The sequence below is a fragment of the Oncorhynchus mykiss genome, chromosome 13 (assembly GCF_057628025.1).
Source record: "Oncorhynchus mykiss isolate SJ-2025 chromosome 13, ASM5762802v1, whole genome shotgun sequence".
Classification (NCBI taxonomy): domain Eukaryota; kingdom Metazoa; phylum Chordata; class Actinopteri; order Salmoniformes; family Salmonidae; genus Oncorhynchus; species Oncorhynchus mykiss.
Window position 1 is genome coordinate 47,770,891 of NC_143034.1, and position 17,226 is coordinate 47,788,116.

Consider the following 17,226-nt stretch of genomic DNA (forward strand, 5'->3'; position numbering starts at 1 on the left):
AGTATTTCATTTTTGGAAAAATAATGTTCCCAAATTAAACAGGATATTTTGTCAGGACAAGATGCTAGAATATGCATATAATTGACAGCTTAGGATAGAAAACACTCGAAAGTTTCCAAAACTGTAAAAATATAGTCTACAGAAGAGTATGAGTATAACAGAACTGATGTTGCAGGCGAAAGCCTGAGAAATATCCAATCCGGAAGTGACTCATCTTTTGAAAGCCCTGCGTTCCGATGCGTGCCTATTGAGCTGTGAATGCCCTATCAACCAGATTACGCTTTCTACGTATTCCCCAAGGTGTCTACAGCATTGTGACGTAGTTTTACGCATTTATGTTGAAGAATACCCGTAGGCGGCTTCATTGAGCCTGATGCTCCAAGATAAATTATTGCGTAAAATACAGAGGTAGCCATTATTCCAATCGCTTCTACTGAGAAACCAATTGTCCCGGTTGATATATTATCGAATAGATATTTGAAAAACACCTTGAGGATTGATTATAAACAACGTTTGCCATGTTTCTGTCGATATTATGGAGCTAATTTGGAATATTTTTCGGTGTTGTCGTGACCGCAATTTCCGGTCGATTTCTCAGCCAAACGTGAAGAACAAACAGGGCTATTTCGCCTACAAAAATATTATTTTGGGAAATTTTTTTACTTTGGCTATCTACCTGGGAGTCTCGTGAGTGAAAACATCCGAAGTTCAAAGGTAAACTATTTAATTTGATTTCTTTTCTGATTTGTGACAAGGTTGCCTGCTGCTAGCAAGGCATAATGCTATGCTAGGCTATCGATAAACTTACACAAATGCTTGTCTAGCTTTGGCTGTAAAGCATATTTTGAAAATCTGAGATGACAGGGTGATTAACAAAAGGCTAAGCTGTGTTCCAATATATTTCACTTGTGATTTACATGAATAGGAATATTTTCTAGGAAGATGTATGTCCGTTGCGTTATGCTAATTAGTGTCAGATAATGACACCGGTCCCGTTCACGGGTGTCACTAGAGGTTAACCTTTGACTATTGGATGTTCTTATAGGCACTTTAGTATTGCCAGGGTAACAGTATAGCTTCCGTCCCTCTCCTCACTCCTCCCTGGGCTCGAACCAGGAACACAACGACAACAGCCAACCTCGAAGCAGCGTTACCCATGCAGAGTAAGGGGAACAACCACTCCCAAGTCTCAGAGCGAGTGACGGTTGAAACGCTATTAGCGCGCACCACGCTAACTAGCTAGCCATTTCACATCGGCGACACCAGCCTCATCTCGGGAGTTGATAGGCTTGAAGTCATAAATAGCGCAATGCTTGAGGCACAACAAAGAGCTGCTGGCAAAATGCACGAAGGTGCTGTTTGAATGAATGCTTACGATCCTGCTGCTGCCTTCCACCGCTCAGTCAGATACATGTATGCTCAGTCAGATTATATGCAAAGCAGGACACGCTAGATAAACTAGTAATATCATCAACCATATGTAGTTAACTAGTGATTATGATTGATTGATTGGTTTTTTTATAAGATAAGTTTAATGCTAGCTAGCAACTTACCTTGGCTTACTGCATTCGCGTAACAGGCAGTCTCCTCGTGGAGTGCAACGAGAGGCAGGTGGTTATAGCGTTGGACTAGTTAACTGTAAGGTTGCAAGATTGGATCCCACGAGCTGACAAGGTGAAAATCTGTCGTTCTGTCCCTGAACAAGGCAGTTAACCCACCGTTCCTAGGCCGCCATTGAAAATAATAATGTGTTCTTAACTGACTTGCCTAGTTAAATACATTTAAAAAAAAAAAAAAATTTAATTAGGCCAAATCAGTGTCCAAAAATACAGATTTCCAATTGTTATGTAAACTTGAAATCGGCCCTAATTAATCGGCCATTCCGATTAATCGGTCGACTTCTAGCCCTGATAGTTTGAGCTTGTAACATGACTTTTTAAGTGCTTTACGTTTGGGTGTTCAAAATGACAATGCCAGAAATGACATATCTGAGTTCCATCTCCCTGTCATCGACCAGCACAGTGCGTTTACAGTAGGCTGAAGACAAACCAGAGAGATGGTATCGCATACTCAATGTCAAGCCTAAAAACGGATTTACATGAAAGGCAGTTCTGCTTCCTAGGCTATTGCCTGGGTTTTCCATCATCTTAAATTAGGCAAGCAGCAACAACTCCTTTAATCTCAACAACCTCAAGTTACGCAGCCAAAACGTAACAGGAGTGAGAGAGGATGGGCATGTGACTGTGAGGACTCCCTCAAATCATGAGCTTTGTGCAAGACTTCAGAAAAAAAGATTTAAAAAATGCATCAAGATTCTCTCAGGTTTCTTGACAGTTGGACCATAAATTTACACTGCCTGTCATTCATGTTGCATTAAACTGAATTGACATACCGCACGGGGCATTTTTACTCACTGCTCTAATCCCACTTTGCTCGCGCTCTCACCACACACACACACACACACACACACACACACACACACACACACACACACACGGAGAGAGTAATTGTCATGCAGCCCACATGCTCATCAAGTCTCCATGCTTTTGTGCGCCGCTCTGCAGTGATTTCAGTTGAATCCAACAAGATGGCTCTGAACTGATCCAACTCAGGGGAAGTAAAAACAGGAGTCGGCGAAGCCCAGTGTTACAGTGACAAAAACAGGAAGATTCCACAATTGAGTCAGCAAAGAAGCTCATGCTTGGATTTCACAAGCTCTCCCATATAAATTAACTCTTTATTGGGGATTTGGAAGCTTTTAATGTCTCTCTCTCTTGGGCATCCTCCACATTTTTCAGTTGCGAAGCCCAGTGTTACAGTGACAAAAACAGGAAGATTCCACAATTGAGTCAGCAAAGAAGCTCATGCTTGGATTTCACAAGCTCTCCCATTTAAAATTAACTCCTTATTGGGGATTTGGAAGCTTTTAATGTCTCTCTCTCTTGGGCATCCTCCACATTTTTCAGTTTTCTGTATGCGTGGGAGTTCTTCGCTCTGCTCTCATGTTGTTCTTCCCTTTCTCATGACTCCTCTGAGACTGCATGCTTATACAAGTATCTGGCCTAACAGTCAAATTCCAGAGGATTACTTAAATAGTAATTATTATAGATATTTTTTATTTATTTTAACTTAATTTAACTAGGCAAGTCAGTTAAGAACAAATTCTTATTTACAATGATGGTCTCATCTATACATGAGAGAATAGGCTTTGTTTCCAGGCAGATTTGTAGTGGATTTTTTTTTTAAGGCTGTGTTTTCACACCTCCACAATGCTGAACATAAACTGCACAAAGCAGATGGTTGGATTCTGAAAAAGGTGTCCTTGAACGCAGCGCAATACATTAAACTGACTCATTGCATTTATTTGGGTGGATCCGTGAAGAGCCGAGGCCTCTTTTTCCATGTGGTCAACAGACGAACAGGAAAACACTGACTAAGATCATGAGCAGAAGATATCGGCCCTTTTTAATATCTCTCCGTCTGTCTGTCCTTCCTTCCTTCTCCTGCCACGAGGCCATTTTTCTCTGCGTTTGCTTTCCTATTTCCGCTTTGATCATCTATGTACGAGCTACAGACAGTGACTGTCTACATTTTGCTGTCTGTGTGTCCGTCTGTGCGTCCCTAGATGAGCAGAACGACTTCCATTTCAGCGCCTTGAGACTCCTGGCTGTGTAGACAATGATGCCATGACCTGAGAAGTACTAAACAAATAGGAAAAAGACTAAACTGTTTACTTGTTTGGGTGGTCTGGGGGCTGAACCCACAACACAAAGCTCTTCTAAATTAAAGCTGAAGGAGCCGTTTCCTCATCCTCCCAAATCTTTATTGGCAGATTATTAAACACACAACACAAAGTGCATATGACAGTTAAGATTCACTTTGGCTCCACAGTGGGTCTCTGTTACAAAACCACCCACTACTTTGGTTACTGTTTCTATAATTAATGGAAGAATGGATTTGTTTTCTCCCCTTCCAAAAAGGATTCCATGTACACAGACTAGGGATGGATATTTTCACTATTCAATTAATATAATATATATACAGTGGGGCAAAAAAGTATTTAGTCAGCCACCAATTGTGCAAGTTCTCCCACTTAAAAAGATGAGAGAGGCCTGTAATTTTCATCATAGGTACACTTCAAATATGAAGAAAGAGAAAAATGAGAAAAAAAATGCAGAAAATCACATTGTAGGATTTTTAATAAATGTATTTGCAAATTATGGTGGAAAATAAGTATTTGGTCAATAACAAAAGTTTCTCAATCCTTTGTTATATACCCTTTGTTGACAATGACAGAGGTCAAACGTTTTCTGTAAGTCTTCACAAGGTTTTCACACACTGTTGCTGGTATTTTGCCCCATTCCTCACTGCAGATCTCCTCTAGAGCAGTGATGTTTTGGGGCTGTTGCTGGGCAACACAGACTTTCACCTCCCTCCAAAGATTTATAATGGGGTTGAGATCTGGAGACTGGCTAGGCCACTCCAGGACCTTGAAATGCTTCTTACGAAGCCACTCCTTCGTTGCCCGGGCGGTGTGTTTGGGCTCATTGTCATGCTGAAAGACCCAGCCACGTTTCATATTCAATGCCCTTGCTGATGGAAGGAGGTTTTCACTCAAAATCTCACGATACATGGCCCCATTCATTCTTTCCTTTACACGGATGAGTCGTCCTGGTCCCTTTGCAGAAAAACAGCCCCAAAGCATGATGTTTCCACCCCATGCTTTTCACAGTAGGTATGGTGTTCTTTGGATGCAACTCAGCATTCTTTGTCCTCCAGACACTTCGAGTTGAGTTTTTACCAAAAAGTTCTATTTTGGTTTCATCTGACCATATGATATTCTCCCAATCTTCTTCTGGATCATCCAAATGCTCTCTAGCAAACTTCAGATGGGCCTGGACATGTACTGGCTTAAGCAGGGGGACACGTCTGGCACTGCAGGATTTGAGTCCCTGGCGGCGTAGTGTGTTACTGATGGTAGGCTTTGTTACTTTGGTCCCAGCTCTCTGCAGGTCATTCACTAGGTCCCCCCGTGTGGTTCTGGGATTTTTGCTCACCGTTCTTGTGATCATTTTGACCCCACGGGGTGAGATCATGTGTGGAGCCCCAGATCGAGGGAGATTATCAGTGGTCTTGTATGTCTTCCATTTCCTAATAATTGCTCCCACAGTTGATTTCTTCAAACCAAGCTGCTTACCTATTGCAGATTCAGTCTTCCCAGCCTGGTGCAGGTCTACAATTTAGTTTCTGGTGTCCTTTGACAGCTCTTTGGTCTTGGCCATAGTGGAGTTTGGAGTGTGACTGTTTGAGGTTGTGGACAGGTGTCTTTTATACTGATAACAAGTTCAAACAGGTGCCATTAATACAGGTAACGAGTGCAGTACAGAGGAGCCTCTTAAGCCTCTTAAAGAAGAAGTTACAGGTCTGTGAGAGCCAGACATCTTGCTTGTTTGTAGGTGACCAAATACTTATTTTCCACCATAATTTGCAAATAAAATCATAAAAAATCCTACAATGTGATTTTCTGGATTTTTTTTTGAAAATTACAGTCCTCTCATCTTTTTAAGTGGGAGAACTTGCACAATTGGTGGCTGACTAAATACTGGTGGCTGACTAAACAATTTAGACTTTACAGTGAAATCGCTGTATGCTTTCTGTGACTAGTTGCTGACCTTTCGCCGAAAAGCTTTTTTGAAATCGGACACTGTGGTTGGATTAAGGAGAATTGTATCTTTAAAATGGTGTCTAATACTTGTATGTTTGAGAAATTTGAATTATGAGATGTATGTTTGAGAAATTTGAATTATGAGATTTCTGTTGATTGAATTTGGTGCCCTGCAATTTCATTGGCTGTTGGCGAGGGGTTCCGCTAGCGGAACGGGGTACACTTCCTGGTAATCCGTCTGGCCCAGCAGCTTTGTGAATGATGACCTGTTTAAAAGGTTTTGTTCATATCGGCTACCGATTTACACGTGTGAAATGTGTGAAGGCTACCGGGGTTTCTTTTTTTATAGTGCACACATCATAAAAACTATATTCAAAAGTTTGTTTTATTAAATGAAGAATGTCGAATGTCACGGTATATACTTGTATGTAGGAATGTCACATCATGGATCATTTGAGTTAATTCAGGCAAAGCCTTTTCAATGTTAAAATAGGCCTATACCTTTTTTGCAGCAAAAAATGTACACTCACAAATAATCAAAAACTAACGTTTGAGCGATTAAATCGGGCCCTTCCCTAGCACAGACCACATGAATTATACAATAGCATTAAGCACAGAGCGTAGTCTTGCTCAATTCATGATACCTCTGCTGCTTATTATGGGTTGTGCTCCTTCCCAATGGGGAGAGACCCTCTCAGCCTGTGAAAGGAGGGCAGGGCGAAGTGAGTTTTCGGTAAATCTCCCTACAAGCATAGATGGGAGTCGATAAGACTCCCACAGCCGGGAAGAAATATTTTCAGCTGCCTGGGCTTGCAGAGACTTGCATCATGTGGATGGATTCGTTCTCACAGGAGGGGCAGGGCCAGAGAGGCAGGCAGAGAGACTCCAGAAGCTCACTGTTATGGCAGCAGCAGGTGCAGACTGTCATTACTCACTGGGGGTTCAGGGAGGCGAGATATCCATCATTCAGATTCAGCCAGAGATGCAATTACAGTTCAGGGAGAGGTACCATCCTCCATCTGGGTCCCAGCACCTTGAAACAGAAGGCTGGGAAGTGCCTATCCCACAGACGGATGGGCCTGAGGTGAGAAGACGAAAAACCCTTCATCAGTCATAAATACGGGGCTGTGCCCCAGACCTCAGCCACTCCATTCTGGCCAATAGCTTTGTCTTCAGAGATCACTCACAAAGGGGCTGCATAATAAAAAAAGGAAGGTTTTTCTAGGAATTCTAGGTCCATTATTTTGACAGACAGCACTGTTCATTCCCTTATCTGTCACTGCCACTCAGAACATGACCCTTTGTGAGACCCAGGGATTCCAAAGCTTGTCTGTGTGACTGTGGGTGGACTCGCCTGTCGTTCTTCCAGACAGCCGTGTAAATCATTGGTTGGGGACTCTGGAAGGAAGGACTCAGAAACAGACAACAGTTTGGTCTGGTTTCCCACTGTACTAGACACAGAGCTACTCTTTGATAGTGAAAGGGCATACTGTCCTTAGCATTTACCCTAATGTGGTACTTTGCCATCCCATTGAAGTATCCTGTACAAAAATATAAAACGCAACATGCAACATTTCAAAGATTTTACTGGGTTACAGTTCATAGAAGGAAATCAGTCAATTGAAATAAATAAATAAATAATCTATAGATTTCACATGACTGGGCAGGGTCGCAGCCATGGGAGCCATGGTCAGCCAATCAGAATGAGTTTTTCCCTACAAAAGGGCTTTATTACAGACATAAATAATCCTCAGCACAGTACTGAAAAATTCTATAAAATGTTGGAGGTGGCTTGTGGTAGAGAAATTAACATTAAATTATCCTGCAACAGCTCCGTTGGACATTCCTGCAGTCAGCATGCCAATTGCATGCTCCATCAAAACTTTAGACATCTGTGGCATTGTGTTGTGACACAACACTGCACATTTTATTGTCCTTAGCACAAGGCGCACCTGTGTAATGATCATGCCGGTTAAATCAGCTTCTTGACATGACAAAGGAGAAATGCTCACTAACAGGGATGTACACAAATTTCTGCACAATATTTGAGAGAAATAAGCTTTTTGTGCGTATGGAATATGTCTGGGATCTTGTATACTATATAGGTCATCTAGTGTGATTAGCTCTGCAAGATTGACACTTTTGCAGAATTCTTGGAGTAGCCTAATTCCTGAAAATACACCACCACTTTATTGTCATTCAAAGGGTTCTAACTCCAAACCACCAGAGTCCTTGAGTATCCCTCTGCCTGCTCTGAGCCAGTCCTCTGGGTCTTCTTCTGTGTCCTGAGTTGGCCCCGGAGAGAATGTTGCCATGGAAACTACGGTGGGGCCTCATTTGTCACATGATTTCAGTTTGAATGTGGGAAATCCTTTGTTTTCCTAACTTTTTCATGACTTTCCAGTACATTGCTTGAGGACTACCTGCAGAGACGAGGCCTCACAAGCTCATGGCTATCATGTCTATCCCAGAGCATAGGGACGTTGGCATGGTGTTTGGTAAGGAACAAACATTTCAGACAGACGCTGAAAACTGGCATGATTCTATGGCAATTTTGACTGCAGTGCAGCACAGGAACGTGCGTATACCAATGACGCAAACTAAAGCCTAAATATGGATGGCTGGCCATTAAAACAAGTTGTGGTTCAGTCTAGAGCTGTTCAACAGTTGACTTGCCTAGTTAAATTAAATAAATAAAAATAACAGCTGAGACCCGTTCAACAGCTGAGACCCATCACATGACCACAAAAAATGTTCTGTGAACTCTTCACTGTTCATAATCATACAGATTACATGACACAACAATGCCTCTCCAACTTCCTCGTTCCACTTATTCAGTGTTCTGTGGCATCAACTTACTCCAGAAATAGAATCAAATATGTCCTCATCTTCATAACAGCGTCTCTCAGTCAGACAACAACCACTTCATCAGCTTTAAACAAATCAATACCACTCCCACTATAATTAATCCACATATGTTAATCCAGGAAGTCACAAGAAACTCATTGAGAATCCCAGAAAGACCTGGCTTATCCTTGATTAGGCCTAGTTAGACTAAACATATGTGATTTTTTGCAGCGTTGTCTGTTGATATATAATATATAAGTATAATAGTTAGATAACCTAGACTAAGAAAGGAAAGCTAATAGCCTAGACATAAAAAAGTATCCGTGACTGAGGGTTATTTCATTTGAGGCAGACTGCAGAAAGTACCTAGAGGGATTTGTGGTTTCAAGCCTTTTAACCCTGTGCACCTCTCATTCTCTGCTTCAGCAGATTTTACAGATGCAAGATTGTTTTAAAAAAATGCGAACACCAGATAAGGAAGGGGTTAAAGAAAAGCAGCAAGTGCCCAAGTACCCTCCAATTGAGAGCTCCAATGAAGTAAGGAGAATACCATCTCACCACAGTAGTTAGACACTAAACCAGCAGCTTTCAGACGCTACACTCTACCACAAACTTAAACACTACATCCCTTCCACTGCAGAGAAGTTGTTTGCCTACACAAAGACAGAATCATTTCTCAATGGGATTAAGTTTACAGGTCAAAGTTCAGAAGAATTGTGGGGGTCCTGTCTGTCAACCCCAGACCACAGCATGCAACCCATGGTTTGTGAAGTCCAATGTCAATGTCACAGCTCTGCTCTCCTTAGAGCTCAGCCTCCGGCAGAGTAAACTATCCATAAATTCTAGGGGTCTAACGGTCCCCCAAACCCACGGTTCGGTACGTATTGAGGTTTTGGAGTCACGTTTAAGTTTGGTTTCGGTACAGCGGGAACATTAAATGCTATTCACAATGTTCAGCATTCACAATGTTCCAACTACTAATTACCAGTTGGAGGGCCCTTCAAGTAGATTCTTCGCAGTAAATATAAAATATACCCTTCCCTCTTGGTTATGAACGCACCATGATAGTTGCTCGAGCATTTTTTAAGAGGGGCTGAAAACCCCCCATTCTCAACCACCGTGAATGGGCGCATGTCCGGGGTTATAAACCGAAGACAGCAAAAAATAAAACAGTCTACCAATCGTTCTGGGAATTTCTTTGGCCAGGTCAGAATCAGCTGCCAAATGCTTGAATGCAGAGGGGAGACGATGTTGTTGTTGTTTCTTAGCATTTCAGTCTTGCTCCGGTATACTGGGGTGTCAACATGAGGTGTTGGCAACTGCATAGGCTATTCTCCTTGAGCAGAATGACATACTGTTAAGCATTTATCTACAACTCTCTGTCCATCGGCGCTGGAATCTACTGGGAAGCCAAAATGTTCCCAAACTGGAGATTTAAACAACGAATGAAGATCCTCCAATTCTGGTTAATCAACCCCACCACTCGCCATCATACAAAAATAATTAACTTAACCTCTTAGAGCTCTAGGGGCGCTATTTCATTTTTGGATAAAAAACGTTCCCGTTTTAAGCGCGATATTTTGTCACGAAAAGATGCTCGACTATGCATATTCTTGACAGTTTTGGAAAGAAAACACTCTGAAGTTTCAGAATCTGCAAAGATTTTGTCTGTAAGTGCCCCAGAACTCATTCTACAGGCGAAACCAAGATGATGCATCACCCAGGAATTAGCAGAATTTCTGAAGCTCTGTTTTCCATTCTCTCCTTATATGGCTGTGTTTGCGCAAGGAATGAGCCTACACTTTCTGTCGTTCGCCCAAGGTCTTAGCAGCATTGTGACGTATTTGTAGGCATATCATTGGAAGATTGGCCATAAGAGACTACATTTTCCAGAGGTCCGCCCGGTGTCCTTTGTCTAAATTTGTGCGTAATCTTCAGGTGCAGGCATTTCTCCTGGGATTCAGGAGAGAAAGCATGTTTCCAAGAACGATGTATCAATGAAGAGATATGTGAAAAACACCTTGAGTATTGATTCTAAACAACGTTGGCCATGTTTTCAGTCGATATTATGGAGTTAATTTGGAAAAAAGTTTGCGTTTTGAGGACTGAATTTATGGATTTTTTTTGGTAGCCAAATGTGATGTATAAAACGGAGCTATTTCTAATACACAAGGAATCTTTTTGGAAAAACTGAGCATCTGCTATCTAACTGAGAGTATCCTCATTGAAAACATCAGAAGTTCTTCAAAGGTAAATGATTTTATTTGAAGGCTTTTATGTTTTTGTTAATGTTGCGTGCTGGATGCTAACGCTAATGCTAACGCTAAATGCTAACGCGAAATGCTAACTCTAGCTAGCTACTTTTACACAAATGATTGTTTTCCTATGGTTGAGAAGCATATTTTGAAAATCTGAGATGACAGTGTTGTTTACAAAAGGCTAAGCTTGAGAGATGGCATATTTATTTCATTTCATTTGCGATTTTCATAAATAGTTAACGTTGTGTTATGCTAATGAGCTTGCTGATAGATTTACACAATCCTGGATACAGGGGTTTTTTCATAGCTAAACGTGACGCAGAAAACGGAGCGATTTGTCCTAAACAAATAATCTTTCAGGAAAAACTGAACATTTGCTATCTGAGAGTCTCCTCAATGAAAACATCTGAAGTTCTTCAAAGGTAAATGATTTTTTTGAATGCTTTTCTGTTTTTTTGTGTAAATGTTGCCAGCTGAATGCTAATGCTAAATGCTACGTTAGCCATCAATACTGTTACACAAATGATTGTTTTGCAATGGTTGAGAAGCATATTTTGAAAATCTGAGATGACAGTGTTGTTAACAAAAGGCTAAGCTTGAGAGCTAGCATATTTATTTCATTTCATTTGCGATTTTCATGAATAGTTAACGTTGCGTTATGGTAATGAGCTTGAGTCTGTATTCACGAACCCGGATCCGGGATGGGGAGATCAGAAAGGTTAAGCGCCTCACAAAAGGACAGTTCGATATGCGCCAATTAAAATTAAAATGTTGATTAACACGTGAGCAAAGGCTCTAGCTGTTTTAACGGAATAGCCTGAAATGTACTCAAGAGACGTAGGTCGGTTCGGTACGAATACATGTACCGTTAAACCCTTAATAAATTCCCTCCAGCAGTCTATGCGTGAGGTCTTAAAACCAGTCACGTATGACACTGTGGGTGGAGCTCATTCATCTCAGAGCAAGACTGCTGGCAATGTGTTAGATAAAGGCATCAAGGAGATTAAAAAGGCACAAACTGCTCCATCATGCATGAAATGCGCTTACAGGGCCAATCGAGGAGGTTAAGGGGTAATGGTGAACAGGGCCAATCGAGGAGGTTAAGGGGTAATGGTGAACATGGCTAATCCGAGGAGGTTAAGGGGTGATGGTGAACATGGCTAATCCGAGGAGGTTAAGGGGTGCTGGTGAACATGGTTATTCCGAGGAGGTTAAGGGGTAATGGTGAACATGGCTAATCCTTGCATTGTTATCTGCAGTCCCAGGCTTTACATGTTGAAATTAGAGATGACCCACCTCATTACAGCGAGGCCTGTATTTTGGGTAGTGAACCAATGAGTGATCAGAGCCTTACGTCTTTCCACGCGGGACTCACCTGCAGACAAGCGTGGCGATGATGACACACCAGGCGGTGCAGCAGCAGTCGGCGTTGGGCTGCTCCTCGCTCTTCTTCCGCCGGCAGCACAGCCAGAAGGAGTAGAAGAGCAGGAAGAGGAGGTCCAGGGCCAGGCAGGCTAGAGCCACGCCTCCCAGCAGCAGGATGGACTGGGGGGGGAACAAGAGGGCGATGACACGTCATCTCACACACATAATGACTCATAGCAACGGAACGCTTTGTGGTTATTACACACATACAACCGCTGTTGTTTGTGTGTAAGCTTTCAGAGAGACTATGTAGAATGTAGAGATACAGGAGCCAAGCATCCAGGATCCATTTTGTGGTCCTAGAACTAATTTAGACCATTTTATTATTATTATTTGTACTGCATAGCTGTTGCCTGTTGGAATGATATTGGGGGAAAGGGCATACCTAGTCAGTTGCACAACAATGCATTCAACCGAAATGTGTCTTCCGATTTAACGCAACCCCTCTGAATCAGAGAAGTGCAGGGGACGTCCACATCATCAGAGCCCAGGGAGCATTTGTTGTTGGGGGTTAACTGCCTTGATCAAAGGCAGAACGGCAGATTTTTCCACCTTGCCGGCTCGGGGCTTCAAACCAGCAACCTTTTGGTTACTGGCCCAACTCTCTAACCGCTAGGCTATCTTGCGCATCCAGTCTGCAAGGAATGAGAGGCTATTAAAGCAGATACACACTCTGACCACCCAGAGGAATCACATGGTAATGAGATGGTCTCTCTGTTTATTAGCTATGCCCTTTGGCTCGTCATAGCTCATTTACACCAGATCACAGTTAATTAAGGGTTATCGTCATAACTTTGAGAATAACGTAGAAGGCAGAGGAGAAAAACCTCAAGCCTCATTAAAACTCCCCATCATGAACAAGCATAAACACACCACCACAAGACGCATACTCTGACAAAGCCTACTGAAACGCATAGAAACCATATAATCCTAGTCCCGAACGTCATCACACATGAATAAAGTGTGTGTTTCCCTGGCCTCATTTTGAAGTTTCACTTAAAGCCAGTTCTCATAATATAGGGGAAGGCCACAATTATTTCAAATCAAGCCCAAATTTCATACAGGATATATCCATTACGATGAATCATAAAAACAGAAGTTACTGTAAAGCAGATTATGCTCCCAATCTGTCTGCTGTACAGTAACTTCAGTCTCATGATTCATCGTAATGGATATATCCTGTACGAAATTTGGGCTCGATATCAAATAACTTGATTTTTTGTGGACCCAGTGAACTCCTGTTTCCATGTGAGCACTTCAAAATGACTGGAATCTTTTGACGCTCACAAGGTGCCATCGTTTCCCTTGCAGCGTGTGCAAAGTTCGTCTCACCTACTCTGTGTGGGCATCCAGTACGGGGTGCTGGAGAGAGCGTCGTGTCGGCTCAGGCCAGATCAGAGAGCTTGTGACTTTATAGGAAGTGGGGTAAAAGATAGTCAGGGTTCGTGTGAGGAGGCAGAGTACTTCACCAGAGGGAAGAGAGAAATGTCTGGAGTGGAGTGACACAGTCAAAGTCTTGAGTGACCAGGGCCCTGGTGTGACTGAGGGGAAAGCAACTGTTGTTTGGGCTTAGCACCGCTCACTCGCTCTTTACTGCTGTCAGATGTACATTTGCAGTGAATCGCCCATTACAATACTGTATATGATTAAAATGCCCAGATAGCAGTGGTAATTATTTGGCTTCACTACTCATGGATATCAAGTTGAGAATAAATGTGCATAGGAAATGGTCTTTTGGTTTGTTCTTCTCCACCTTTTCCTGTTGTTGTAACGCCTTAAAATGAGAATTAATCCAGTATTACCGCACGTTCCCTCAACAACAGCCGCTCTGAGCTCCTTTGAGATAGGAAATTATTTCCAAAATGCAAGACAGCCCAGCTCCTTTGGGCAAATGCTAAATAAGGATCTAATTTTAGGCGCTGCCTGGGCTCCAGTCTGCTGTTCATGCGTGCGGACAGTGAAAAGCGAACAAAAAAAAGCATTCTCCCTAAAATGGAACAGTAGATAAAGGGAAATGAAGGCTCTCGAAGTAAATCCATTAAGACTTCTTAACTTTAATGAGTTTTTAGATGCATCTAGCAAATCTCAGGCAAAAAGGCATTCATTCTTGCACAGGAAAAACAAGAGACTTTATACTGCCAACTGTATGCCAAGTAAAGATTGTTTGGAAAACAAATAATTCACAGTCCTTAAATGAAAAAGGATATTCACAGAAGCTGGTAACTATCCGTTTTTATAAACTGGGTGGTTTGAGCCCTGAATGCTGATTGGCTGACAGCTGATTGGCAGGCACTCCGTATTGTGTCGTGCTTAAGAACAGCCATTAGCCGTGGTATATTGGCCATATACCCCACCCCCCTGTGCCTTGCTGCTTAAATTAACAAATGATTTTGGATGGTGTTAAATGAGTTTCGGGTTACTGTTTATTATCTATCCGGCTGCCTAGTCACTTTACCCATACGTATATGTACATATCTACCTCAGTTACATCGTATCCCTGCACATTCACCCAGTGTATACAACCAAGTTTTCCTATAATGTCTCTTTTTACTTTCTCTGCGTTGTTGTAAGCATTTCACGGTTGTTTACGAAGCATGTGACAAATAAAGTTAGATTTGATAATTGTAACCAACTGAGCAGAGCTAGTTATGAGCTTTATAAAGCATGAATCAACCATCAAGACATGATTTGGAGTGTGCTATAGTGGCAAATGAACCTCTCTCACATCGCCTCATCTCAGAACAAGGAAAAGAAAACAAGGTTCTATGTGGAAACTGCCAACTGGTTTAAAAGTAAGGCAAAAGTGAACGGGAAACGGAAAGCTGCAACTGAGCAGGAATGCAGCTAAAACAAGCCAATCTGGGAGCACGGCCAGTGTCAATGAAGATATGCCTGCTCCCCTGATTTAGCCTAATGTCGAAAGAATAGCAAGAGCTTGTCTTCTCTATTGGCAGTGTAGCTTTCTCTACTCGGAGTGTAAAATCATATCAGCAAGACAATTAATGTAGGAGTAGGACACTTTATTCACCCACAGGTAAAGTGGATCAAAATGATAAGAAAGCGGGTTCAATACTGACATAAAGTTCTGGCTAGGCTGCAAGGTAGATAGATGTCATATGGTCTGGGATCAGATCTTACGATATAGAGCTTTGATGTGAAAAGGCACCCATCTGCTGAACCTTGGAAGTCTTAGGGTGAACGTGTGTGTGTTTCAAAGAGATTTATTTTCCCTTTTGTACTTTAACCATTTGTACATCGTTACAATACTGTATATATACACATAGCATGACATTTGTAATGTCTTTATTATTTTGGAACTTCTGTGAGTGTAATGTTTACTGTTCATTTGAATTGTTTATTTCACTTTTGTATATTATCTACTTCACTTGCTTTGGCAATGTTAACATATGTTTTCCATGCCAATGAAGCCTCTCAAATTGAATTTTTTTATTTGACCTTTATTTAACTAGGCAGGTCAGTTAAGAACAAGTTCTTATTTCCAATGACGGCCTAGGAACAGTGGGTTAACTGCCAGGTTCATAACGGCAGATTTTTTACCTTGTCAGCTCGGGGATTCGATCTTGCAACCTTTCGGTTACTCGTCCAACGCTCTAACCACTAGGCTAGAAAGAAAGAAAAAGAAAGAGAGGTGAAGAGAGAGCACGAGCACGTGAAAATGCGAGGTGTTTAAGTAATGAAAAGGCGTGTCAGTGAGTGAACTAACAAAATGAATAGCTTAAGTGACCCAGCTTAGGCTAAATATGATCAAACAGAAACAGCATAACACATTATCAAATGCATCTCACGGCCTGTTAGGTATTGTGCTAAAGAAACGGGTCTATTGCTGAGTACTGTAGGTCCAGCACCAGTCCCATACTTCAACCTGCAGCACATAGGGAGAGGGCAGGCACTTCATATGTAGTTCACACAGGCTGGGAGTTCATTGTAATTACACAGATTTCAATCCAGACCGTTTTTCTTCCCCTAGAAGCGGATATATTAAAACAGGAAAATACCGGCACCCTGGTTCTCTAAACAGATGCATTTTTCAGTAAGATCAGCCTAACAGGCTGCCCCTGGGCTCTTGGTGAATAGAGGCCTCTCCATTGAAGCGCTTTATCGAGACAGTTTCCCCACCCTGGAGAAACAAAATCTGAACTCAAATTACAGTATCTCACTGAGCTCCATCTCCTGGGCAGCCATCTGTGTTACCTAGTGATATTATACCACTATTTCATGGACACACTGTGCAAACATTTTAAAAATTGTACATATGCTGAAATGCAAGTATGGAAAATTCATACAGTGAGTGGTTAAATAAATGGAAAATAGGCAATGTCACTGTCTGACTAAGTGAAGTTCAAAGGGGCTGGAGAGGAGCCGTACCATCCTGTGAACAGGATGCTGGCATTGTTACAACCCCTTCTCATCTTCCCAGCTTCTGATCCAAGACAATGGGAATTCAATGCTGACTAATAACGACCTTGAATTTAAAAGTCCTTCTCTACCTTTTAGATTTCTTTAATTTTCACTCCCCATTGTCAAGAAAAGGAAATGGTCCTTGTTTTATGTTGCGATTCAAATATCAGGAATGGGAGTTACGTTTTTCACATACCGGTAGTCAAAAGAGCAAATCGTGGTACATCTGTGTTCCATTAAAGGGCACTTAAGTATGGCTTTGAATTAGACACATTGCCATGAAAGAATAGCAGACCCAAATCACAAGACAAGAAGGGAAGAGAGGAGAGGAAGTAACACATGCTGACTCAACTGTCCACTTTGTCCTTTACAATCAGGTTTCACTTCCAGGTCAAATTCCCCACATTCAAAATTAACTGCTTGATGAACATTTTTGGCTAATGTGCAACACACTCCACCACACCAGGTACATAAAAAAATCGGTTCTCCCGTACACCTATATCTCACTGTGCTATCGGCAGTGTGGATGTCAACATATTTGCCCTAACCAAAGTAGCCTACTTTAAAAAATATATTTATGGCTAAGTATGGTCTACATCTAAAGAATATATA

The 17,226-nt window shown here is 41.9% G+C and overlaps 1 protein-coding gene across 5 annotated transcripts in view; it reads right to left on the minus strand.

Annotated features, from left to right (window-relative positions):
* LOC110486297 (protein tweety homolog 3) overlaps nucleotides 1-17,226 on the minus strand; it is a 58,930-nt gene that overhangs the window by 30,188 nt on the left and 11,516 nt on the right. For 3 of the 5 annotated variants that reach the window (XM_021557779.3, XM_021557780.3, XM_090196383.1), the window contains exon 2: nucleotides 12,146-12,315. The exons of 1 other annotated variant lie outside the window; for it this stretch is intronic. In XM_021557779.3, coding sequence (XP_021413454.3) covers nucleotides 12,146-12,315 — 170 coding nt within the window. Of the gene's footprint in view, nucleotides 1-12,145; nucleotides 12,316-15,753; nucleotides 15,819-17,226 lie in introns of all 5 variants that reach the window. One more of the 5 variants, XM_090196384.1, reaches the window with a different exon arrangement.